At 41.3% G+C, this 27,472-nt stretch overlaps 1 protein-coding gene across 4 annotated transcripts in view; it reads right to left on the bottom strand.

The window, feature by feature from the left end:
* The window catches only part of EDARADD (EDAR associated via death domain), a 53,090-nt gene extending 47,381 nt beyond the window's left edge, over window positions 1–5,709 (bottom strand). For 2 of the 4 annotated variants that reach the window (XM_057531132.1, XM_057531133.1), the window contains exon 1: window positions 5,574–5,709. In XM_057531132.1, the coding sequence (XP_057387115.1) occupies window positions 5,574–5,637 (64 nt within the window). In that variant the 5' untranslated portion in view covers window positions 5,638–5,709. Of the gene's footprint in view, window positions 1–4,469; window positions 4,947–5,573 lie in introns of those variants that run through there. The other 2 variants (XM_057531135.1, XM_057531134.1) reach the window with 2 other exon arrangements.
* Between the last annotated feature and the right edge of the window lie 21,763 nt (window positions 5,710–27,472).

Genomic DNA, 27,472 nt, shown 5'->3' with positions numbered 1-27,472 from the left:
ATCCACTCAAAGACCCAGCTCTCGTCAGCTCCTGAATCAGAATCCCCAGGAGCCCTGGAGACCGTGGGCTGCACCCGGCAGCCTCTCCACCAGGAACGATCTCGGATTGTCCAACACAGACACGGGTGAGCTGCCCAAGAGCAGCACGGTCACGTCTGGACATCTCCCTTTATGAATCACGTTAGATAAGGGCCAATAGCTCCTCAAGACAGTTCCTCAAAGGAAGATCAAAGATCTCCTCTAAAGATGTCCTTTCAGAGAAACAAAGAGGGAAGCGTGTCAGAGCTTCCTGGCTTTCGCGATCATCAGGAGTCAGAAGAGTGGGGCCTCTTGTGCTTCTTAGTGAAAAAGTAAAGGCAATTCTTTGAACTCGGTGATTTCAGAGTTCATTTATTTTTCCTCTGTTATTATTTTTTTGTGCTCTAGCTTTTCTTTTGACCTACAGCTGTTTTCACTACTGATTCTAAGGAAGCCCTAGAGTCCTAACCGTACTCAGGATTACAGAAGCTCTCAAGGCAAGCAGCACTGACACGCTGCTAAGTTTACCTTCTTCTCTGTCTTTGGCAGCAGCCCTGCTCTGTCATCCCTGCACCTCAGAGCAGGGGCTGAACAAGCTGAGAAAGGACCAGGGATCAAGAAGGTGCACCTCTAGAGCAACTTCTCTGGATGATGGCCAAGCTGAGGGAGAGGCGAGGGGAGGGAAGAGATGAACCAAGGGATGAAAGAGGAATGAAGACAAGGGGGAAATACTTGGGTAGAGAGAAGAAAACTTAGAGGCATTGTAAGAAAGGGAAAGAAATGAAGTGGGCATTGGAAAAACCCACGGGACGGGGAAGGAGAAAGGGAAGAAAGAAGGAAGAAAGGAAAACCGCAGCCTGTCAGCACTCTCTGGTGGATGTGGTGAACGAACTGGCCAGTCCAGCCTTTCAAATAAGCTGCTGCTCGAAGTGGTTCCCCCTTTAGTCCTGGTTTCTGCTCCCGGTGCTACTGGAGTTTGCAAGAAGGACACGGTGCCACCTCAGACCCATCCCAGCGCGGAGGAGGGCTCAGAGGGGTGCATGAGGGGTGAGATGCCACCTAAGCGGCTGTCCTGGGCCAGGGCTCCCAGGGAGCAGCCCTGTGTGCAGTGCAAACAATACCCCGAGGATGAACAAAGGCAGAACATACGCTGATGCGCTCCGTGGCCAAGGGCACTTAGCTCACTGCGACGAAGCAATGAACTGTACCATCTCCCCAACTCTCCCGACTTTCAAAGCCTCTTTCTTTGTTTCTGTCCTTAATATCTGTATGAACATGAACCAGATTTTATTCACTTTCAACAGGCAATTCTGACTCATTCCACGATGGATGGTTTGTTAGTGGTAGAGACGGAACGAGATGGCTACACTGTAACCAGCATGACTATTTTCCTGCCAGTGTAAATTTTCTCAGGGCAAAGGGTTGTTTTTTTAATTAAGTTCATACGGTATAATAACAGATACCCACCTTTGTTATATGCATGTGGATATACAAACAGCTTTATTTTTTTTTACCTTTACAAGGTAAACCCAGTTAACATATCTAACTGAATCAGTTCCTAAGATGCCAATATGGGAAGAGCTTTTTCTGCCCCCAGTTTGATGCACAGGTGGTTACATTTTATATCTTTCATTCATTTACTGAGATGATAAGTATTTAACCAGGGCTTACTATGTGCTGGGTACTGGGCCAGGCGTTGGAGAAAAACGGTCGAGCAAAACAGACGTGCCCTCTGTCCAAGAACTTATAGTCTAATGGGGGAGAGAGACAATGGTGAAATCTTCACAGCTAGAAACGGTGACAGGTGCTGGAAGGGTGCACCAAGGTTGTGTAACATGGAGCTGAATCTACATCAGTTTTGATCTGAAATCTGAAGGGTGGGCAGGAGGTAACTGGACGGGCGGGGGTTGGGGGGAGGGGAAGGGAGGCTTCCAGGCGGCAGAAACAACTTGTGCAAAGGCCAGGAGGCGGGTGGTCCAGGGCTCTCAAGGAAACAGAGGAGGCAGGGTGGCTGCAATGCAGACGAAGAGACAGAGCAGGCTTGCCGACTGAAGGGAGAGCTACAGGCCCAGGTACAGAGCATGGACACCACTGAAGGACTGAGGGTTTACTGGAAAGTCAGCGCAGGTTTCTGAGTAGAGGAATGGCGAGATCCGATTTGTTTTTAAAAGGTCACTCTGGCCACTTTTAGGTGAACAGGTTGGTGGAAGGTGAGAGTGTGTGTGGAAATACCAGTTGGGAGGTGAGTACAGGAAATCTGGTGAGACAGCATGGTAACTGGGTCTGGGGTGGAGACATGAAAATGCCACGTTAACGAGTTTTACACATTATCACCACTTGTGGTTTCATTACAGAAATGGAAGGGATGTGTCCTGGAGGTTATAGAAATGATATGAGATGTTAGAAAGAGGAAGTCATTTTTGGGGTCATATTTCTGTCCAACCCTTTGTTTCTATATGCAAGTGTGGAGATACTATATATCTTTTTTTAAACTGGAAGAACCCTCATCTAATGGATAGAATTCCAGAGTGGGAATGGACATGAGTGTTTCTTTCAGATGCCTGGAGATGTTCTTCAACACCCCTGCAAGTGACAGGCAGATCTCTACTCAGGAGGTCTCTCCCCTCTTTGGAGGAAGCCAACAAAAGTCCACCTACAAGTTTGGGTTCTACCTCTCAAAGTCAAGGAGACAGGTTCTTTCCGAATGACACCCTCCTATCATCATATCCTCAGGTCTCCCATCCCGCCACATGTGCTGGGATTTCCAAGTCCCTTTGTCCCAGGTTGTGAGCTTCCATCTTGGCTGGGCCAAACAGGCTAAGTAGCATCACCGGACTTCTAGATCCTGTAGTACTATTACTGTCATCTAAGATCCTATTAGCTGCCCTGGTGGCCTGATCACACTCTTGACTCACTGAGGCTTTTTATACATGAAGCTGTGTTTCCCAGCACCCACCTCCTCTGGTGCCGTTGATTTTGGGGGTCCCAAGCAGACCTTATATGTATCCCCATTCAGTGGGTCCCGATCAAGATCTTTTTGAATCTCCTTCACCATCATCACTGAATGAGATGCAAAACCACTGTTAGTAAAATCTAGCTTAACACCTCTTGGCGTCTTGCCAATTACATTTTCAGAAGAGGAAGTGGATGCAGAGGTGAGAGTTGGGGGGCAGGGGTAGGATTTCTCCCTTAATTTCCCCTTCTGTTTTTCCAAACAATGAATATGGGGGAGGAGAAGGATATCCAAACCATTTATTTATGTTCCATCTCCCATGGATAAAATGTTTACCATTCCTCACTTAAAGAACCACCACTTGAAGAAGAATTTAGATCTTTCTTAAAATCTCCAGGAAACTCTCCCAGACGCAGAACATCACAATGCCAAGTTAGCAATCTTCTGACCCACCTCCAGATACTTTCTCATTCTCCTAACTGCTCAAGCCTCAAATGAACAATAAAACATTCAAGCTCCGGCCCTGCCCAAGCCCAAGAAATAAAATAGGGAACACGTGTCTCTAAGCAGGTATCTATGGTTCTGGATATCTGGTTCTCTCCCTAGCCTTTCCAGCCTCAACAAAACTAGAAAAAGCCCCAGTGTGCTCTGGGGGATACATCATTCATTCATTCGCGTGTTCGACGAACATTCGCTGAGGATCAGTCTAGGGTATGGGAGAGCAAGGACAGCGAATTCCTGAAAGGTGAAATCTGAGGAAGATTTTCAATTCAAGTGAAATTAAAGAAAAATCGAGAGCCTGGTCTCAGGTACAGACACAGTATTTTACGGTTTTTCAATTCAAGTGAGATTAAAGAAAACTCTAGATTCTGGCTTCAGGTGCAAACACAATATTTAACGATAACGACAGAACTAGAGGCCATTCTAACCAAAGGCCTCTACAGGTGGGATCAGCCACCTGGTTTTGTGGATACTAGTTTATGAAATAGCTCCGAGGGCCAATATTTAGAACAAAACCATTTAATAAAAGTGAAACGAGGAGAGAAGGGGAGAAATGAGAAGGCACGTTGAATGGGGAGAAAGGGAGAGCTCGGGAGGAAAAAAGAAATCCACCCCTTGCGCTCTTTTCTGCCAGAGAGGTTTGAGGGGCTTGTTTCAACCTGGCATCCCCGGTGCAGAACAAAGAGGCTGGGGCGAGAGGAGAGAAGGGGCGTCTCAGACACGCTTGGGGGCGACTGGGGCCAGGGGGCCGCCGGAGCGGGCGCCACCAGTAGCCGCTCGCGGGGGGAGCCTCGCACCTCGCCCTCCGGGACCGGGCGCCGCCGAAGTCCCCCGTCCGGCCCCGGGTCGGGCGCCAGGGTCCAGGGTGGTCCCAGGTCGCCCCTAGGGGCTCGCGGGGAGTTCGGCCCCGACAGCCCCGCCCCAGACGCGGACGCCTCGCGATCTAGCGACCCGCGGTCCGCGCTCCGGGTGAGGGTGCGGCGCGGTGTCAACTTACCCGCGCGCACAGGGTCCTCCGGAGAAGCCATGGGGACGGGGTGGGGCCGACGGGCGCCCGAGCCGGGCCGGGCGGCCGGCGGGACAGGGGAGGAGAGCCGGGTTGCAGGGCTGGGTTGCCCTGCCTTTCGGACGCGCGGGGAGCGAACCTCGGCGGCTCCGCGCGCCCCTCCTCCGCCCGCTCCTCCCCTGTCTCCGCCGCTCTTCCCGGCGCTCACTTCCTGCTTGGCAATTAGCAAAGCCCCTGCCGTGTGCGTCCGGGTTCCACCCCCCGCCCCCAGACGCGCGAGCCGGAGCCCGGGTGCAGCGGGCCGGGGCGCGGGGAGAGTCCCCGGGTGCCCCGGGGTCCCCAGCTACCGCCGCGAGCGCCGTTCCGGTCCTGCGCCCAGGTCTCCCACGGCAGGTCCCGCCGCGGAACTCGCGCGAGTGCTGCCCGGGACCTGCTGCGAAGCGATTATTAGCCTTAAAAGCCGGCTGCAGTCGCGGGTCGCTCTCCTGGCTCCCTGCTTTCCCCCTGAGTCCGGCCGCAACTCTCCTCCGCGCACAGGCCTGGGCGGAGATGCCTGGCGGCGATCTGATGTTAGACCATTTCCTGCTCTTTAGGCAGAGTACGCCGCTGCATGATGGTACACGCTAATCATTTCTAGTTTTATTTTTCCTTGGCATTGGTTATTACATGACCTCCAGGGTACTTACAACACAAAGGGAGTGAAAAGAGGAAGCCTGATACACACTCGCACAGCCTCGCTAGAAAAATAGCTTAGGGCTCCCTCGGAAATGCCACGGTCTAATTTTTTTAATTTTATACCAATTACGTGCGCACAGATTGGAATCTTTCACTAAGAATATTTTTAAGATTGTTATATTTTAACTAAACCTATCATCAGTCATAAATCTATTACTATACGATGGTTACAGGCAATTTAAATTTAATAGTAATCTCTTAAGGGTTTAAAATAACCTTTGTCTTCACACATAAGAATTGAAAGAGAGGAATTGATTTGAAAGAGATAACATAGCTTTCAGTCAATTTATCGTGAAGGAGCAGCCTCTGGCTAAAAACTCAGCTCCGAAAAATGCGGGAAAGCAGCAAGTGTGTACATACCCTCTTGGCGACCACGGGCGTGCTTTGTGCCTCTCGCCCTCTGTTTAGTAGTCCTGAGGCCCATGGCACTCTCCAGATCGGCACTTAATATGCCATGAAAGAAACTAGAGGCTCAGAGAAGAGGGTCCGGCTGGGTGTCGACCTTCTGGTGGAAAGCTCTCTGGGGAATTTGTGGGTGGGAGGATGAACTTCCTTTTGGTCTGCCTTCTGATAGGAAGGGACATTTTTTTAAACGGTGTTTTCTCTTAGCATCCATTTTGAGGTTTGGTTTGTGGTTCTTTCTGTACTTCTCATGATGATGGAATTATTTCTGAGGTTGGTTGTCAGGAACCACATAGCAAGTCGGCAACACAAGCTCAAGCGTTGCTCTGAAGCTGGTTTGCTTTTCAAAACCCTGAATTAATTGTCTTATCACTCCCACTCTTATTATATCAAATAGAAGATGGGTGGCAGAAACACACTTAAACGTTAATTTTTTTTTTAATTAATTAATTTATTTATTTATTTTTGGCTGTGTTGGGTCTTCGTTTCTGTGCGAGGGCTTTCTCTAGTTGCGGCGAGCGGGGGCCACTCTTCATCGCGGTGCGCGGGCCTCTCACTGTCTTGGCCTCTCTTGTTGCGGAGCACAGGCTCCAGACGCGCAGGCTCAGTAGTTGTGGCTCACGGGCCTAGTTGCTCCGTGGCATGTGGGATCCTCCCAGACCAGGGCACGAACCCGTGTCCCCTGCATTGGCAGGCAGATTCCCAACCACTGCACCACCAGGGAAGCCCCAACGTTAATTTTTTAAAAGAAAATTGACTATATATATTATTCCCTTTCATTCCATTTCCTTGTACCTACTTTTTATGAATTGCAACCGTAAGCCCTCATTACCTTATTTTTCCAATGTGCTTTGTGAACTCTAAGTGTAATCCAAGTGGAACTTTTTTTTTTAATTTACAAAAAACTAAAAACAATTATTTTTTAAAACATCTTTAGTGGAGTATAATTGCTTTACAATGGTGTGTTAGTTTCTGCTTTATAACAAAGTGAATCAGTTATATATATACATATATCCCCATATCTCTTCCCTCTTGGGTCTCCCTCCCTCCCACCCTCCCTATCCCACCCCTCTAGATGGTCACAAAGCACCGAGCTGATCTTCCTGTGCTATGCGGCTGCTTCCCACTAGCTATCTGTTTTACATTTGGTAGTGTATATATGTCCATGCCACTGTCTCACTTTGTCCCAGCTTACCCTTCCCCCTCCCCGTGTCCTCAAGTCCATTCTCTGGTAGGTCTGCGCCTTTATTCCCATCTTGCCCCTAGGTTCTTCATGACCATTTTTTTGGTTTGTTTTTTAGATTCCATATGTATGTGTTAGCATACAGTATTTGTTTTTCTCTTTCTGACTTACTTCACTCTGTATGACAGACTCTAGGTCCATCCACCTCACTATAAATAATTCGAGTTCGTTTCTTTTTATGGCTGAGTAATATTCCATTGTATATAGTGCTATATCTTCTTTATCCATTCATCTGTTGATGGACACTTAAAAACAATTATCATCCACTGGAGTTGCCAAAGGGCTACCATACAATCTATTTGCTGTCATACTGTGTCCTTCTGCTTTTCCTTCTACTGCTACCCAAAGAGGGTTTTAAAACACTCTTTAAAATAGACATTTTTGACTTTTCCTGATAGCACCTAAATTAACTCATGAATCTCGGAATCACAATCAATGGGGATTGGTAACCAGAGTCAGATGTGCTGGATTTGACTCACAGGCCTGTCACCATGAGTTTGTGTTACTTTAGCACACAAAGTTACTAGTGTGCTACTTTGTGTGCACACTTTAGCACACAAAGTTTTGTTACTCAAAACTCTTGAGTCTGTAAGAATTTGTAGGATTGTGAAAGTTAAATGAAATATCGCATATATAAAATTACCTAAAAGTGCCTGGCTTATAGTAGGTACAAATAAACGAACTACTTTCCTGCCTTCATTCTTTCCTTGGAATTTAGTCTATTATGAGAAGTTCCTATTGCCTTTGTTGTAAGAAATAAACCAGTATTTATTATAGTGTTTGTGCACAGCATGGATCAGTGGATTGATTGATAGCCCCCTCATGCCCCAAACAAAATGCCAAGCCCTGGGAAACCAAAGTGAGAAGTCCCTGACTTTTAGGAGTGTGTGGTCAAGAGACATCTGCAGATACTCTTTCACTGTAGAACCAAGATAATGAAAGTTTAAAACAGGAAGGGGTATGTGTGGAAGAAAGGGACTAAAGACCTATGGAAGCCAAGTGGCTTGGTGGTGACCACCCTCAGACTGACAGTTTGCCATGGAAGTTTTCATGCAAATTTTGAGACGTTCGTTTATGATACTATGGCTAAAGCCTTAAGTGGGGGGAAAACTGTTGGTCTCGTGTCTTTTCACAGACAATGACGGTGATCAGAAATGTTATCTTCAAATGGGGAAAACAGCAACTCAAAACATAGTTTATTTGATTCATCATTGAAGTATGTTGTTTTTGTTCATTTTACATCATTTTGGGTGTTCCTTAAATTTATGCAACCTGAGATAAAAAGTTATATTGTTGAACCACATACTTCCTTATTTCAAAGGGTTGTTGTACATTGTGTGTAAATGAACCCAGCAAACTGGTTAGACCTGCAATGATAGTATATGGATTTAGGATTATAGGAGACTCCTTATGTTCCAGAATGGGACAGTCCCTCAGTTGAACTGGCTTGATATACCCTTGGGGAATTGTGTGTTGTGGAAGAGGCGCAAACGAGAGTTAGTAAGTTCATTTGTCTCCTTTTTGGAACAGATATTTGCGAACGTTTGTCTAGAGTATGTTAAGGCAGTGGTAGTGGGTCTCTGCTGTTTTGCCACATAACTTCTCATAGTAATGCCCCAGTGTACTCCCGGAGAACCATCGTTCCGCTCTCAATCCATGTGATCAGGCCGTGGCAACATCACCCCTGCCTCCTGACTCCAGGGGTTGGCAAGTGACCCAGGAGTAGCCTTTCCAGATACCGCGGAATGAGCCAACAAGCCTAGGAGATGCATGGTACCTGTGCTGGGATGGCTGGGAGATGGGCCTGTGCATGGTGAAAGAAATGAGCAGGACTGAAATGTTGGGGAGGGTCCATATCCTGGAGAGCCTTGAATGCCATACAAAAGCATGTGAAACTATTTTTCAGCAACAGGAAGCCAGGAAGCTAGTTTTTGAAAAGTGGCATATGAAAATTGGTGTTTTTGGAGGATTAGTCTGGCAGCTGTGTGTAGGATAGGATGTGGCGAGGAGAGAATGCAGGCCAAGAGACCATTTCATCTTTACAATACACTGTAATTTACTACAGGGTTGAATTTACATCCTTGTCCAAATGTGAGGGAAACTCAAATCGGAAATATTAAAATGTCTTTTTGTGGCCTTTTTAAGCAATCACCGTGTCACACAAATTGATTGCCTTGTAGATTTGCATATATGCACAAAAAATGATGTATTCAAAAACGTTAACAGAGAGACTGAAAAACTTGAGGAAAATATTATCATTTTTGCTGCTTTGAATACTGTTTGACAGGAGCACAACATTCTGGTGCATTTGTTTAAGCAGAAATAGTTCTTTTTTTAATTGAAGTATAGTTGATTTACAATGTGTTAATTTCTGCTGTACAGCAAAGTGACTCAGTTATACACACATATACATTCTTTTTTTTTTTTTAGCCACGCCATGTGGCATGTGGCATGCAGGATCTATCTTCGTTCCCCAACCAGGGATCGTACCTGCGCCCCCTGCATTGGTAGCATGGAGTCTTAACCACTGGACTGCCAAGGAAGTCCCTATATATTCTTCTTTTTTAAAAATTTTATTTATTTTTGGCTGCATTGGGCGTTGCTGCGCGTGGGCTTTCTCTAGTTGCAGCAAGTGGGGGCTACTCTTCGTTGCGGTGCACAGGCTTCTCATTGCAGTGGCTTCTCTTGTTGCAGATCTTGGGCTCTAGGCGTGCAGGCTTCAGTAGTTGTGGTGCGCAGGCTTATACATTTTTTTAAATATTCTTTTCCATTATGGTTTATCTCAGGATATTGAATATTGTTAACTGTGCTATACAGTAGGACCTTGTTGTTTATCCATTCTATATGTAATCGTTTGCATCTACCAACCCCAAACTCCCGGTCCATCCTCCCCAACCCTCCTCCCCCTTGACAACCACAAGTCTGTTCTCTGTCTGTGAGTGTGTTTCTGTTTCATAGATAAGTTCATTTGTATCATATTTTAGATTCCACATATAAGTGATATCATATGGTATTTGTCTTTCTCTTTGTGACTTACTTCACTTAGTGTAATAATCTCTAGTTGCATCCGTATTGCTGCAAATGCCATTATTTCATTCTCTTTTATGGCTGAGTAGTATTCCATTGTATATCTGTATCACATCTTCTTTATCCATTCATCTGTCGATGGACATTTAGGTTGTTTCCATGTCTTGGCTATTATGAATAGTGCTGCTATGAATGTAGGGGTGCGTGTATCTTTTTGAATTATAGTTTTGTCTGGATATGTACCCAGGAGTGGGATTGCTGGATCATATGGTAACTCTATTTTGAGGTTTTTAAGCAACATCCGTGCTGTTCTCCATAGTGGCTGCACCAACTTACATTTCCACCAACAGTGCAGGAGGGTTCCCTTTTCTCCACATCCTCTTCAGCATTTGTTATTTGTAGACTTTTTAATGATGGCCATTCTGACCAGTGTGAGGTGGTACCTCATGTAGTTCTGATTTAAGCATAAATCGTTTTTCAAGGTCTTCTACTTCTCACTTATGCAATGCCTGCCCTTCTACCTACAGGAGGTTGAATCTCACTTGTCTTCGCCTATCAGCTTACTTTGAATTATCTACCCATCAAGATACATGAGCTAGAAAACCACAGTTTTTGTGCTGTGTTTGGTTTCCCCAAAAGGGAATGACACAGTGTGGGTGATTCTCAGTATGGTATTTGGCTAAAACGCTTAGAATGCTGTGGGTGGAGCATGGGAGATGGGAAGAGGAAAAGAGAGAGGGAAAGGTGAGGCTGGGCAGCAAGCACTTTTGTTCTAGAAATCCTCCTCCAGCCTCAGGATCCTCACTCACCCCTCACACGTGTGTCCTGGTGCCTTGACTTAGGCCCTATCAGACTCAGTATGATTTCCAGCTGCTTTCTTATATATCTTTATTTATAACAATTGATGTCTTGCTCCAGATTTTGAGAGAAAATCTGTTCAAAGAGATGAACTTTATATGTTAAAAACTGAAAACCAACAAATAAAAGTCAGCCAGAGGAGATTTTGTTTTGTTTTGGTTGTGAGGAGAAAAGGGCAAATGAATATTATCAGTGATCAACTAAAAATTGCACAGTCAGCACCTGAGAGCATAGTTTCCTGTGCTTTGTACCCCCAGAATGTAGAACACAGGTTCAAATTGGTGACTTAGGAATCTACAAAATCACCAATCATTTAAAAAATTACTTTAACAACTTGTCATTTAGGATTTATTCTAAGCTAAGACACAAAGGTGGATCCAAGTGAGTCAACTGAGAACTTTTAGAACTAACAGGTGACTTTAGCCTGAAGGAGAGAGAAAGTTCAACAAATTGAACACCAGCAGCTTTCTTGTATACCAACGATAACCAACTGGGCAAAAATGATCCCATTTACAGCAGCAAAGAAAGCTATAAAGTAACTAGGAATAAATTCAATAAAACTGAGTAAAAAACATCGCAAAAACTACAAAGATTTACTGAAAAAACATGAAAATAAATCTGACAACATAAAGAGCTATACCATGTTAATAGATTAGAGGTCTCAATACTAAAGATAGTTATGATTCCCTAATGAATCTAAAGATTCACTACAAACCCAATCACACTAACAAGAGTTTTTGGGAACATGAACCTGATTGCAAACTCACATGGAAGGGTAAATTCAAGATAATATTGAAAAAGAGTAACAAAGAGAGGGGATTTGCCTTCCAAAACAGCAAGATCTTACAAACCAATAGTAACAGTGGATTAATTGAACAGAAAAGAAATTTAAGACACAGACTCGTGTATCCTTTTGGAATTTGCTATATGATAGAGACAGTTAAATGGTGAAAAGATGGACAGTTCAAAAAATAGTATTGGGACATTTTGATATTTATAGGAACAATACAATTTGTATCACTGCCTCACTGTATACACAAAAGTAAGCTTTAAATAGATTAAATATCTAACTGTCAAACATTTTAACTTTAAAATTATTAAGAGAGAATGTAAGAGAATCTCTTAATAACTTTGGTAACAGGAAAGGCTTTCTTAAGTCGAAAAATCAAAAGACATAAAATTCTGATAAACCTGACCAGATAAAATTCAAATTCTGTGCGATAATGGAGATATGGACAATATGGAGGTTCCTTAAAAAACTAAAAATAGAATTACCATATGACCCAGCAATCCCACTACTGGGCATATACCCAGAGAAAACCGTAATTCAAAAAGACACACGCACCCCAATGTTCACTGCAGCACTATTTATGATAGCCAGGTCATGGAAGCAACCTAAATGCCCATCGACAGACGAATGAATAAAGAAGTTGTGGTACATATATACAATGGAATATTACTCAGCCATAAAAAGGAACGAAATTGAGTCATTTGTTGAGACGTGGATGGATCTAGAGACTGTCAAACAGAGCGAAGTAAGTCAGAAAGAGAAAAACAAATATCGTATATTAACGCATGTATGTGGAACCTAGAAAAATGGTACAGATGAACCAGGTTGCAGGGCAAAAGTTGAGACACAGATGTAGAGAACAAACGTATGGACACCAAGGGGGGAAAACTGCAGTGGGGTGGGGATGGTGGTGTGCTGAATTGGGCGATTGGGATTGACATGTATACAGTGATGTGTATAAAATTGATGACTGATTAAAAAAATAATAATAATAAATAAATAAATAAATTATAAAAAATTATTTTAAAAAGACAATAGAAAATTATAAAAGAGGATATAAACTTAGAGAAATTAATTACATATGTAATGTTCTATTTTATAATTATGAAATATAAAATAAAATATAATTATAAAATATTTGTATTTATAATTATATTCAATAAAATAGAATATTATATATAATTTATATATATAAAATAAAAGATTATTCTCTAAAATTTTAAGCATTTATTCAAACAAATTAAAATACAATAAACATAATTCACTATAAGGTTAGGCAAAGACAAAACAAAGAATTCCTAGAAGAAACAAAAATGGCAAATAAAAATGTGAACAGGGACTCAACCTTCTAAAAATAAGAGAAATACAGATTAAAACAATAATGAACTAGCAGGTTGGCAGAAACTTAAAAGGTTGCCAATATAAAGTGTTGGCGAGACTGTGGAGGAACAAGTCTTCATACGCTGTAGGAATGTAAACTCATATGGTCACACTGGAGAGCAATTTGACTTCTGTACCTTCCCTAAAGGAACTCTTACACATGATGCAAGGAGACATGCATGAGATTGCTGGCTGCAGCATTGTCTGTAATAGCAAAGATCAGAAACAACCTAAATGTCCATTAATAGGAGAATGGATAAATATGATACAATCATGCAATGGAATATTTTACAGAAGTTACCAGAAATAAGCTTAAAATTTTTTTAAATGAAAAAGCAAGTTGCAGAATGATGAGGGGTAGACACAAACCAATCTATGCCTTTTCTATAACAACATGTAAATATTTTTAAATGGATACATGCCAACTTTACCTTGCAGCTGAGATAGAGTAACAGGAAGCAGATTTACCCTCATGCCTGAAGCAGTAACAACAGCAACAAAACAGACAAAATATTCAATATATGAAACAACAGTTTTTAAGGCACTGCACACCAGGCAAAGAAGGAAGAGTGATCCCCAAGAGCTGGCATATAAACAGGGTGATTCCTATGACTGCCCAGCTTACTGCCTTGAGAGAATTTCCAGGTTGCAGTGTAGAGAAAGGGAACCCAGGCAGAGCCCAGTGGACTCCCTGATTTGAAGAGATGTAGCTAGAAGTCTGAGAAGATCAAGACATCTGGAAGTCACAGGACAGAGTCCTACAGAGACATCACAGAAAGGGTCCCTGGAGATGATGGAATGTCCCCCTTGACTACTCAGCATAACACTTACTGATAGGTACCTTCATGTTGGACATTACTCAAGACTGGGGAAAGGACAACTAGAGGAAATACGTGAGGGGATTAGAGGGAGCAGTACCTGGTGCTCACTCAGGGCCAGTAACAGCGCTTGTTCCTACCAGGGAGACTGGGAAAACACCTTATATTTCATGGGCATTTGGTAGAGTGTACAGAAGAGTTTTGCCTCAGTAGTGGGAAATAATTATCTCTAGACTAAGCAAGCACTGTCTCAGGTCGTCTAACAGATCTTAAAAGCAAGACCCAAAAGAATAAAACTCTTTTCAAGTAACTTAGCTGCATTCCAAGAAGCTCAAGAAATACAAATATAAGCTATAGAAATACAAAAATATCCAGTACCCATCAAGGTACATGCACAATGTCTGGAATACAAAGATGGCCAGGCTTACAAGAAGGAGGAAAATGTAGGCTCATAATCAGGAGAAAAATTAGTCAATTGAAACTGACCCAGAACTGACACAGATGTTAGAATTCACAGAGAAGGACATTAAAACTTTTATCATAACTGTATTCCACAGGTTCAACAAGCTAATCAGAGACATAGGAAATATTAAAAACCCAAAATGGAACTTTCGGAGATTAAAACTGTAATACCTAAAATGAAGTATACACTGGCTGGGATTAACAGCCAATAAGACATTGCAGAAGAAAAGATTAGTGACTTGAAGACATAGCAACTGAAAGTGTTGAAAATGAAACTCAGAGAGAAAAAATAATTTTTTTAAAAAGTGAAAATTAACTGTGGGATAACTTCAAGTCACCTAGTAAATATGTAACTGAAATCCCTGAAATGGAAAGAAGGAGGGGAACCAAAAAATGTCTAAAGAAACTGAAAGTTTTCCAAAGTTGATGAAAACCTTAAACTAACAGATCCAAAAATCTCAGGGAATACCAAGCACCAGAAATATGAACACAATTTCACCAAGGCACAGCATAATCAAATTGCTCAAAGCCATGGACAAAGACAAAATCTTAAAGCAGCCACAGGAAAAAAGACACATTACAGAGGAACAAAAATAAGGATGACAACAGATTTCTCATCCATGCAACCCAGGAGACAGTGGAGCATCTTTAAAGAATTGAAAGAAAAAACTGTCAACTAGAATTGTATACCCAGTAGAAATGTCTCTCAAAAACAAAGACAAAATAGGCTTTTTCAGACATACAAAAGTTGAGAGAGTTCATCTCTGGCAGACCTACATTACAGGAATTGTTAAAGGAAATCCTTTAGGCAGACAGAAGATGACACTAGATGGAAATTTGGATCTATGCAAAGGAATGAAGAGCACCAGAAGTGATGAATATATGGTTAAATAGAAAAGGATATTTTTCTTCTTATTAAGAGTACTTAAAAGCTCATAGATTTTTTAAAGCAAAATAGTAACAATGTATGTGGGGTTTATACTATATGTAGGGGTAAAATTAGTGTCAACAATGGCTCTAAAGCCTAGAGGGGAAAAATGGAAGTGTACTCTTCTAAGGTTGTTATGCAGGATTGTTATAATGTCATTTAAAGATATACTGCGATATATTAAAGATTTATACAATAAATTCTAAAGCAACCACCAAAATAACACAAATAAGAGTTATGGTTCATAAAGCCAATAAAGGAAATAAAATGAAGTCAGAAATAATACAGCTTGGCAGTTTCCTAAAAAATTAAATGTACACCTACTATATGATCCAGTTATTCCACATTTAGTTACTCACCTGAGGGCAATTAAAGCATATTTAAAAGACATGTACATAAATGTAAAACCTAAAACTATAAAACTTCTGGAAGAAAAGAGAAGAAATCTTTGTGACTTTGGGTTAAGCAAAGATTTCTTAAGTACAACACCAAAAATACAATATCAATTTAAAAATTGAAATATTGGAGTTCATCAAATTTCAATACTTTTGCTTTTCTAGAGAAACTTAGAATAATGGAAAGACCAGCCACTTCTGGGAGAAAATATTTGCAAGCATGTATCTGACACAAGACTTTTATCCAAAATGTAAGAAGAACCCTCAACACATAAGGAAACAAACAACCCCCCCAAAAATGGACAAAACATACAAAGAAACACTTCACCAAAGAAGATGCAAATAAGCACCATGAATAGATGGTCACATCACTAGTCTTCTGAGAAATTCTAATTAAAACTATAATGAGCTACTACTTAACACCTGTTAGAAAGGCTAAAATTTAAGACTGACCATATCACGTGTTGGCAAGGATGTGGAGGAACTGGAATTCTCATACCCTGGTGGTTGACATGCTAAGGGGTACAATCTCTTTGGAAAACCATTTGGCAGTTTCTTGAAATTTTACATATACACCTACCACATGATCTTGCTATTCCATGTATTTACCCAAGTTTTTAACAAGCATGTGTCCAGACAAAGACTTGAACACTAATGTTTACTACAGCTTTATTTGTAATAGCTGTAAACTGGAAACAACTCAAATATTCAACAGGTGAATAGGTAAAAATATTGGGGTATACCTTTATAATGAAATACTATTCAGCAATAAAAGGAATGGACTCTTGATACATATAACAATATGGATGAATCTCAAAATAGTTATGCTGAGTGAGAAAGGCCAGAAAAAAAAGAGGACATACTGTATGAGTCCACTGATATAAACCTATTGAAATTCAAACTATCTATAGTGACAGAAAGCTGATCAATGGGTTCCTGGGCCTGAGGATGGGAAGGAAGAAGACATTACAAAGGGAAATGAGTCACCTCTGGGTGTGATGAATACGCTCACCACATGGAGCCTGTGGTGACGCTTTCATAGGTGTATGCCTATGTCAAAACTTGTCAAATTGTACACTTTAAATATGTGCAGTTGATTGTATGACAATTATTCCTCAATAAAGCTGGTTTTTCTTTAAAGAATGGATACATGCCAAACTCTTAACAATGGCTGATAATGGCTATCTCTGGGCAATGGGAAAAGGACCAGGATTGGGAGAAAGTAATACTTACAGGAGACTTTAGCCTTGTCTGTAATGTTCTAATTTTATAATATAAATATTAATTTATGTATACCTTATTTAATTAAAAATTTAAATAGAACACTTAGAAATGATTTTCATAAATGTGCCTGCATAACAAAATCAGTCTTGCCCCTCCACAAACACTGTTTCACAGATTGATCTGTTTGCAAAGCTTCAGTCACCTGAAAAAATTATCTTCACTTTTCTCACTTTCCAGACTATAAAATGTTCAAATAAATATGAAAGTTAATAGTTGATTTTTTTGTCCTTTTTATAGAATAAGTGGTGATTAGCATATTTGACTTGAGACTATTCCTATATGCAATTGCACCATTAGCGTTTCATTCCTTTGTGTTACATTATTTTGATACCTTTTATTTATTTTTTTAACATCTTTATTGGCATATAATTGCTTTACAATGTTGTGTTAGTTCCTGCTGTATAACAAAGTGAATCAGCTATACATATACATATATCCCCCTATCTCCTCCCTCTTGTGTCTCCGTCCCACCCCCCCATCCTACCCCTCTAGGTGGATACAAAGCACCAAGCTGATATTTTGGTCCCTTTTAAAAGGCAAACAGTTTTATGCTATTATCAGTTAGTTTTATCCAATCAGGTTTTCTCTGGGGAACATGGGAACACTGTGAAAGGAGGAAATAATGAAGAGGAGCCAGGAGATGGAAATGCACCAAAAGGGAAGGTAGGGGGCACCAAAGGCAAACAAGAGTGCAGAGGACCTATGCATGAATTACCTCAAACCAGCACCTGTAATGTAGCTGTTTCAGTGGAAGGAACTAGTACTTCTTCATCAGTAACTTACACTGGGCACCATCAGCATGGAGAGAAGTTTAAATCAGTTGAAACAGAAGGGGAAGTTTAGGTTGCGCATTATAGAACAGAATTTCTCATAGGTTAATAGAAGTTAATGGACCTTTCTTTTGTGGTCATCAAGAACTTGCATTTCAGAGATGCCCATCAACAGTAATTCAATAAAAGCTCTCTCACTTTCAGAACTCCTCAATTCTTTTGTAGAGAAAGGGGGTTGTGCTGTTAGTTGTTTCAACAGGCAACTTTCTGTGGTGCTCAGAGATTTTCCATTTCAATCAGGGCAGCTGTGGAAAGAGGCCAGTCCCCATCTCTCTCCTCCTCGCTCCCTGCCACAAAGGATCCGATCAATTATGAGTAATACAGTCATTTTTTAAATAGAGTTTGAGATTGAGGATTATGGATGTGAATTTTGGATCTAAGAAGAAAATTAAACAAAAGAGTAATTTTAAGTGTAGAAAGATATACTTCATTTAACTGAAGTATAAATAAGAAATAAAGGGGGCTTCCCTGGTGGCGCAGTGGTTGAGAATCTGCCTGCCAATGCAGGGGATACGGGTTCGAGCCCTGGTTTGGGAAGATCCTACATGCCGCGCAGCAACTAGGCCCGTGAGCCACAACTACTGAGCCTGCGCATCTGGAGCCTGTGCTCCGCAACAAGAGAGGCCACGATAGTGAGAGGCCCGCGCACCACGATGAAGAGTGGCCCCCGCTCGCCGCAACTAGAGAAAGCCCTCGCACAGAAACGAAGACCCAACACAGCCAAAAATAAATAAATAAATAAATAAATCTATTAAAGAAGAAAAAAGAAATAAAGGAAAGGTAGTAGCACCTAAATGTTCAATGACAAGAGAGTGGTTGAATTATGATACATTAATCATGACCACAAAAGTACATCAATATAACAATAAAATAGTCATTTTGTTTTCAAATACTTAAAACTATTTAATGGTGAGCAGGTAAGGAACTTGGAAGTCATCACTCCTTCCTAACAACAAGTAGACAGTTCAACAAACTGAAGCATCAACAATTCCTCTTAGATTCATCAGAGGAGTGATGTCACAGAGCAAACTGCTGTCCTTAAAACTCGAGAGACCAATGGGCCAATACAGGGAATAGCAATTTACCAGAACAGAAACACACAAGCAGACACCTCCATGGGAACCAGTACCAGGGTAGGAAAACCTGAACCGCAACTGACAAATTGCTGAAGGTCTCAGTGTAGACCAATCTGAGAGAGAAAAACTCTGGGGGCGGTGGGTGCACATTTATGAGTTTCACCTCCAGGATTTTTTGTTTTTTATTTTTTTTGGACGCATGGCTTGCAGGATCTTAGTTCCCCAATCAGGGATTGAACCCAGGCCCACATGGGTTCGGCAGTGAAGGCCCCAAGTCCTAACCACTGGACTGCCAGGGGACTCCCCTACCTCCAGGATTTTGATGAGGTTCTCACGCTGAATATCAGCAGGGGAAGTAGGAAAAGGAACCATTTTGAAATACCCAGAGCATTCTGTTTTTAGCAAGACCTGCCCTCCAGAGAAACTATTCTACCAAAGCCTAAACTATCGGGGTTTTATCAGAGGCTCGCCATCCTGGGGGAAGGAAATGCCCAACTCCAGCTGCCTCTAACCTTCCCCATGGCGGAAAGGAAACACCCAACTCCAACCCACTCTAGCGTTCCTGTCTCGCCTAAGTGGGAGAGGGGACTGAGAAGTATTTGTGAAGTTCACAGTCCAGAGGCACAGGCTCACTAAAAGACTGAGACCTAATCATAGGACTAGAGATACTTCCCTTCCCCTCACACCTCACCACCACATCACTAAAGGCCTATTTACTGCAGTTGCTTTTGCCGAGTACATCATGTCTGGCTATCAAGAAAAAATCACAAGGCATACTAAAAGGCAAACCACACAGTTTGAAGAGACAGAACAAGCATCAGAACTAGTCTCCGATATGGCAAGAATGTTGGAATTATCAGACAGGGAACTGAAAACCACTATGACAATATGCTAAAGGCTCAAATGGAGAAAGTAGACAGCAGGCAAGAAGAGATGGGCAATGTAAGCACAGAGATGGAAATTCTTAGAAAGTATCAAAAAGAAATGCTAGAGATAAAAAAAACACTATAACAGAAATGAAGAATGCCTGTGATGGGCTCATTAGTAGACTGGACGTGGATGAGGAAAGAACCTCAGAGCTTTAGGTTATGTCAATAAAAAATTCCAGAATGGAAAAGCAAAGGGAAAGAAGATAGAAAACAAAAAAGGACCAAAATATCCAAGAGCTGTGGGACAACTACAAAAGTTTTACATAACATACATACATGTAATGGGAATATCAGAAGAAGGAGAAAGAGAGAAAAGAAGAAATATTTTAAGTGACAGTGATTGAGAATTTCCCCAAATCAATGTCAGACACCAAACCACAGATCCAGGAAGCTCTATGAGAATGGCTAAAATCCAAAGCACTGACAACATAAAATGCTGATGATGATATGGAACAAAGGGAACTCTCATTCATTGCTGGTGGGAATGCCAAATCTTGGAAGCAATCAAGATGTCCTTCAGCAGGTGAATGGATCAATAAACTGTGGTACATCCAGACAATGAAAATTTATTCAGCAAGAAAATGAAATGGCTATCAAGCCATGAAAAGATATGGAGGAAACTTAAATCCATATTAATAAGTGAAAAAAATCAATCTGTAAAAGCAACATACTGTATGATTCCACCTATGTGACATTCTGGAAAAAGCAAACCTATGGAAATAGTAAAAAGATCGATGGTTTCTAGGGGTTATGGAGGAGGATAGGATGTGTAGGCAGAGCACAGAGGTTTTTTAGGGTAAACCATTCTGTATGATACTGTAATGGTGCATACATATCATGACACGTTTGTCAAAACCTACAGAGCACAACACTAAGGATGTAAACAATGGACCTTGGGTGATAATAATGTGTCACTGCAGGTTCTTTGATTGTTACAACTGTAGCACTGTGGTGGGAGGTGTGGACAGTGGGGAGAGGCTGCGTTGACGTGGGGACGGAATAAACAGGAACTCACCATACCGTCTGCTCGACTTTACTGTGAACCCCAAACTGCTCTAAAAGATAAAGTCTTTTTAAAAAAAAAAAACTTTGTAATGCAAGACAATATAAAACAAGAATGCATATCAAGAGAGAAATAATATTTAAATAGGGACAAAGAGTGTGCATAAGACATACCTAAGGATTTGGGGTGGTACATTTGTAGCAAGTTCATACGGTCATTAGCAATTGTTTACCTGTCCAAAGCAGAGGTAACACAAATAAATAATAATGAAAATTCAAAAATAAAACACTGAAGATGAAAATGCCATCTCTGGGCTCTTAAGAAATGGAACAAAATTGTTTTTCCTCCAACGCTTCTTGACTTTACAAAGGCTGTGGGAAATGAAGGGACAGAATGGAAATTCAACTTTATGATTTTTAAAAGATCAGATAATATGTCCTTCTACAAAGAAGGCCCCTCGGGGTAATGAAGAAACGGATATGGTAGCAGAAGGTGTAAAAATGCTACTTTCCCTTCAGTTCACACTCCCTGAAGCCCTGCTACTTAGTAGACAGTCATTAATGACTTGATGGGTGGCCAATGGTACTCTTTTAGATTCTTGAGATATTCACTAAGGAGTCTTGGTATTCCTATAGTAAGTGAAGTTCGTGAACCAATTTTTTTTTAATATGTGAAAAAATGTCAACACTGCAAATACTTGCAAAGAACTGAAGCTTTTGAAGAGAATATTTTAATCAGCAGAGAGGGTCAAAATGGCAAAGTTTCAGGATGGGAGCAACTACATTTAATATAGGGGATATTTAAAAGATTTAAAAGCCTTTTAAAAGATAGTTGACTGTTTAAACAAAAATTGCAAACTCACTCAGAGAATCATCACATTATTTATTTGTGAAACACCTTTTCTCTGCTTGCTTGTGTGCCAAGTGTTTGACCAGTTAAGAGTACATTAAGTTAGGTAAAGTCATAATAATTATCAGTGTCTTCAAACACCTTGTAAACTTCCTTTTTTAATAACTTCCCACCCTATAGTTAGAGAAATTTATTTGTGAAATACCTCTACTGAAATGAAATGTCTCATTACTGTTACAAACTTACCACGGGGGAGAGGGGATTTTCTATTAATGAAGTGTCGAGAAGGGGGGTGCCACTGACAATCATGAGACGTTTTGGAGAAGGGGCGATTTGGTTGCAGAAATTTGAAAGCAGTCAGGTAAGACAGAGCCATGCGCTGGAGGAATTTTTAAAGTTCCCCCCCCCAAAAAACAATGACCAAGAATTCAAGTTTGCTATTAAAGGTATGGCATGATTACAAGGAAGGAGAGAATGACATGGTCAAAATTACATTTGAAGAAGATGAAAGATTTGACGCAGTAGGTCCATGTAGATTATAAATTACTGGGTATAGAGTATATAAAGGGTACAGGAAGGAACATATTTTCACCTTATCTGATCAGAAAGTGGTTGAAGCCTGAATTAATGTAGAGAGAGGAAAGGTCTGGGAAATATATGGAAAAATATCCCCAGAACTTAACAACAGCAATAATAAGGGCTACTTTTATTGATCTAGATCCCGTGCTAAGCACTGCCTGTGGTGGGCAAAGGCGAGTCCATGGGAGCTAGAGGACAACCATCTATCTGTTCAGGATCCAGCGTCTCCTGGGAGCCAAGCCTGGGGTGCAGCACTGGAGCTGAAAAGGCTCGGTGCCCTCAATGCTCTTTCCTTCTTCACAGAACAGTGGGGTGGGGAAGATTGGCAAGTCTACAGTGCCATGTGACAGGCTCTATGATAAGGGGAAATGAAGGCTGCCAAGGGTTGGAGGTGGGAGGGAGCCGCTAAGTTAGGAGCAGATTTCCAGGGAGGTGATGGTTGAGTGCCACCTTGAAGAATGAGTGTGAACGTGCCAGGTTTTCAAAGTGGCAGGAGGCGGCACTGTGCATTTGGGAAACTACAACAAGTTCAGGACGACCTCGGCATCTGGTGTGAGGAGCATGGATTGGAGCCAGAGGCTGGTGATGGAGGCTGAGCCCAGAGCATGGAATGGAGGTGAGATGGTTTGTATACCATGCTGAGGAGTTGGAATACTACACTGTAGGGCAAGGGGAGCCACTGGGGGATTTAAAGTAGCAGAGTCATAATCACAATAAAGAATTGAACTGAATCTAAGCTTCTGTCAATGGCAAGATACACCATTTTTATGTACTGCTAAGAAATAGAAACGCCGTCACTTGAACTATGATATACCATCGAATGCAAGATGCATGCCACTTTAAGGGACATTAAAATTGGGAGGAAAAAAGTAAATCTTAGAACCTATAAATTATGGTAATAGAACAATTAAGAAAGGGTGACCATTTGAATCAACAAACAGGTGATTATTGCTCACTAGGCGCTGCACACTAAGTCTTAGAGACAACACCTAAGAACACCTGTGCGAGGTGTCCTTCCGTTCCCAAGGCTCCAAAGCAGTTAGACCCAAGGTACAGAGAGCAGCCAGTACCTCCAGGCATGAGGTGCCATGGCGCAGACTCTACCAGCAATGGCCTTTCAGAGAGGAGAGGCTGACCTGGGGTGGGGCTGAGGGGGACTCTCTGAAGTGAAGAATACCTAACGGAAGTGGGAGGTGGGAACCTAAGATGATTGACACACAGAATTGGGGTTGACGTTTATATACACAACCGTGTGACAGTCTATGAAATTCCACTTCCCAGAGATCTTGAGACTCCCCAGAAGTTCAAGTATTTTTCATTTTGGACAGAACACTCACGATAAACATGACCCATTCGAGTTACTGCTTCACTTTTCAGAAATGTTTCTTGGGGTTCATCGGCACAAGCAGAAGGTTCTGATACTCCAAAAGGGAAGTCTGGATGGAAGCAGGGCACAGTGTTTATGACAAACTCTCCACTGGCAAGGGAAGAGATTAAAAGCCAGACCAGCCTGACCTTGCAGGATAGGTAGGGTTGGTCTGGCAACCTCGTAGGGAGGAGGAGGAGCAGATGGGAAGTGCCCCTCTCAGGCTGAAGAGCTAGTAAAGACGGGAAGACCCCTCCTGCAGAGACCAGGAGGAGGAGGGTGGGGCATGCTGGGAGGCCCTCAGCGTTCGCCTGAAGCAGGCACCGAGGAGTCGCGTGGATACGGGGCAGCCCTGTAGGCCCTCCTTCCTTTTTCAGGCCTGGCTGCCTGGGACCATTACCTGTCCCTCATTCCAGCTGGCTGAGGCCGTCACGTTCCTGCCCACCTGCTCACTGCTGTTAATGACCGACGGGAGTGACGCTGGTCAGCACCCTGTGGCTTCGCCTGGCTCAGCTCCTTGAGAGCCAAGCATGTACTGAGTGACAGATCAATACAATCTTAAGCCCTGAAATAGAGTGCAACCTCTGACTTGTGAAAAATTGTGTTGGAGGGAGAATAGGGGGAAGAGGAAGATCCAAAACTTGTACAGGAGATAGAAGTAAAGCAGCTGGACAGTGGTGAAACTTGGCCTTGTACAGTAATGAGATATTTTGTTTGAAACTTGATAGAACAGTAAGGAACCATCGTCAGGCATTTCGCCCCAGCATGACCTTGTTATTGTTTTTGCCATCACAGGCAGTGAATCTTCCTGAAGAATGAGGAGCCATGACATAGGTTTTGGTATGACTTGAGCAGCTGGAAGAGTCATCAGCTCACACCCAGCAAGGGCCAGCTTTCTGCATACACATTCCCGGGCTTCTACATTGACTCCCTGGCTTCTAGCTTCCCTTTGGGATGTTGCTTTTCCCCATAGGCCCTCAGGCCTGTCTGACTGCCCCGAGCACTCCATTGTGGTTTCCCAAATGTAACTCAGCTTATTTCCCATCAACAAAATCCACCAGTGCTGCTTCTTGGTATCAGAACCTTAATTAATGATGAAAGGCCACATGTTATGGTGTCAATGGTTATATTATGTTGCCCTTCTCTGAGAATATAGTATTTTAAATTAGAGCCTTTATGCCTAAAATAATTAATCAGCAAATCTTTTTGTCTATAAAGTAAATGATAGGTAATTTTATAATTTAGTTATCATTTCATTAAAAAGGCATATCCCTTACCTCAAAAACCTTACATATTCTTGGGAAGACATGTACAGATAGTGAAATGAAAATACATATAGCTGGATAATGGATTGTCGAATGCTTGATACAGACAGTAAGTGCTATAAATAGTTTAGAGGAAATAGAAATATGAGAGAAAGAGATCCTTTTGAGTTGTAAAGTTCACAAAAATAACAAGGGCAAAAAGTATTGTTAAGCCTTTGAATGACTGAATGGGGAGCTGGGGTGAGGAGAGGGGGGAACAAATATTATGCAGATGAGGACACAGTGTGGATTGTTGCAGAGTGAGAAATCAAACAATAGTGAGTGAACATGTGATTAAAGTAAAGATTCTTATGGGAGATAAGGTTGGAAAGAGGTGGAAGAGCCCAAGTGAGAAAGACATTAAATGCCAGCCAGAGACTTGTTTGTCCTTTTGAAGGTGATAAATATTATGGGTTATATGATAAAATTTTACAGTTATAGAAATTAATTTTATTTGGATTATAAATGTTTTATAACAGGTATTGGAATTGGGAATTAAAGACTACAAAAATCAATATTTCATCTTGTTCATTCTAGAGAGCACATCTACTTTTCAGCATTATTTCTTCAATCATAATATAATCTGGTTTTACACAATAAACGTCTTTCTTTTTTGCAGAATATATGCTTTAATACAAAAGTAACCTAAACCTGTAGTGAAAGATTATTGATGGGAAGGACAGGATTCTAAAAAGAACAACATCTTGGTATAATATTTAATTTTAAAACTAAATGGACCATCAATATTTACAGTAGGGGTCTTAACACTTTATGTTTTTTTCTATTTAATTTCTATCAAATGTATATCTACAGTAGTGTCTGAGCAGTCCTCTTCTTATAAATTAATAAGCCAAAAAAAATCTTAATCCAAAAGCCCCAATTTGGGTTTTGAAAAATATTGCCACTTTGTTAATGTAGAATTTAGTATTATACACAAACTTAGATATCATCAACCCCAATCACAAGGATATAGTGAACAGTTAAATGGATAATTTCATCAGCAGGCACTAGGCATAAATTTTGGTGCACTCTGTTTTTCTGGAATCTTGATTTGTTGATTTCATAAAATGTTTAAGATAGTATATTAAAAAAAACCCTTAGTTTCTATTTCCAGCAAAGATGGAGTAATATGGACTCAATTTATTGTCCAGCCTGAAACAACCCCCCCAAAATAGACAAGATATATGAATCAATGGTCTTAAAGACCCTCCACATCAAGGAAAGAAGAACAATGATCAAAAAACAAAGGGACAAAAAACAAAGAAGGTGAGCCCTGTGATTATCCCCACTTACTACCTTGAGAAAAATTTTAGGCCATGGTGCTGGGTGGAGAAACTGAGGTAGAATCTGGCAAACATCCTGCATTGAAGAAATGGAGTTATGAGTTTAGGGAAACCAAGGCAGCTACTGTCCATAGATCAGAGTACCAGAGAGGAGAGGGCTACATGGAGAGACAAACCTGGGGATCCTCAGAGGGTCCCCCTCAGTACTCAGTTGAGTACTAATCAGCACATGTGTGTGAGGAATCCACACAAGCCAATAGAAAGAACCATCAGAAAGGACTAGAGTGAACAGTAACTGGTGTCCACAGAGGGCCAAGCACAGTGCCTGTTCCCATAGCCAGACTGGTAAAGCTCATAATTCACAGGGCATTAGGTTCAGGAAGGTCTTATCTCAGTAGTGAGGAAGAATTAGCCCCTGTCAGAGCACTACTCCCGACCTGCCTAACAAATTTTAAAAACAAGAACTGAAAGATCCAACTGTTTCCAAGAACAACACACAAGAAGATTTATAGGAATACAAAAATATCCAGCACCCAAGAAGGTAAAGTCACAATATCTGGTAACCAATCAAAAATTGCCAAGCATGCAAAGAGGCAGGAATGTATGACCCATAATGAGAGAGAAATAAATCATAACTACTATAGAACTAACACAAATGTTAGAATTATATCCATTACATTTAGAATTACATTTTTATGCCATTAAATTTATTCCACATGTTCAAAAAGTTAGAATAAGCTTAGAGTTAGAATAGAAACGGGGGACATATTTTAAAAATACCTAAATCAAAATTGTAGAGAGAAGAAAATAACAATGTCTAAGTAGAAAAGTATACTTAGATGGGATGAAAGGCAGAGTATACATTGCAGAAGAAAACATTAGTGAATTTGAAGGCAATAAACACTAAACAAAGCAACACACTGCGAGAAAAATAATAGTAACAGAGAATGAAGACAGCATCAGTGAGTTGTGACATAACAGCAAGCAGACTAATACATGGATAAATTGAGTCCCCCCAAGGAAGGGGCACATAGAAAAATATTTGAAGAAATAATGGTCAGATATACACACTACTATATATAAAACAGACTAATAAGTACCTACTGTATAGCACAAGGAACTCTACTCAACACTCTGTAATGACCTCTATGGGGATAGAAGCTAAAAAAATGAGTTGATATATGTATATGAATAACTGATTCACTGCTGTACAGCAGAAACTAACATAACATTGTAAATCAACTACACTCCAATAAAAAAATTTTTTTAAAAAGAAAGAATGGTCAGAATTTTTCTAAACTTGATTAAAACTATACACATACAAATCTGAGAAGCTCAAGGAATTCCAAATACAAGACCTATCAAGAAAAAGAAACTAAGTCACATCATATCAAGAAATAAGGAGGAATCAAGCAATAAAGAGAAAATCTTAAACATTTGTCAAAACCTATAG

The sequence above is a fragment of the Balaenoptera acutorostrata genome, chromosome 16 (assembly GCF_949987535.1).
Source record: "Balaenoptera acutorostrata chromosome 16, mBalAcu1.1, whole genome shotgun sequence".
Lineage (NCBI taxonomy): Eukaryota > Metazoa > Chordata > Mammalia > Artiodactyla > Balaenopteridae > Balaenoptera > Balaenoptera acutorostrata.
Note: the sequence above shows the minus strand (reverse complement) of the source record. Positions and strands in the feature narration are given on the sequence as shown.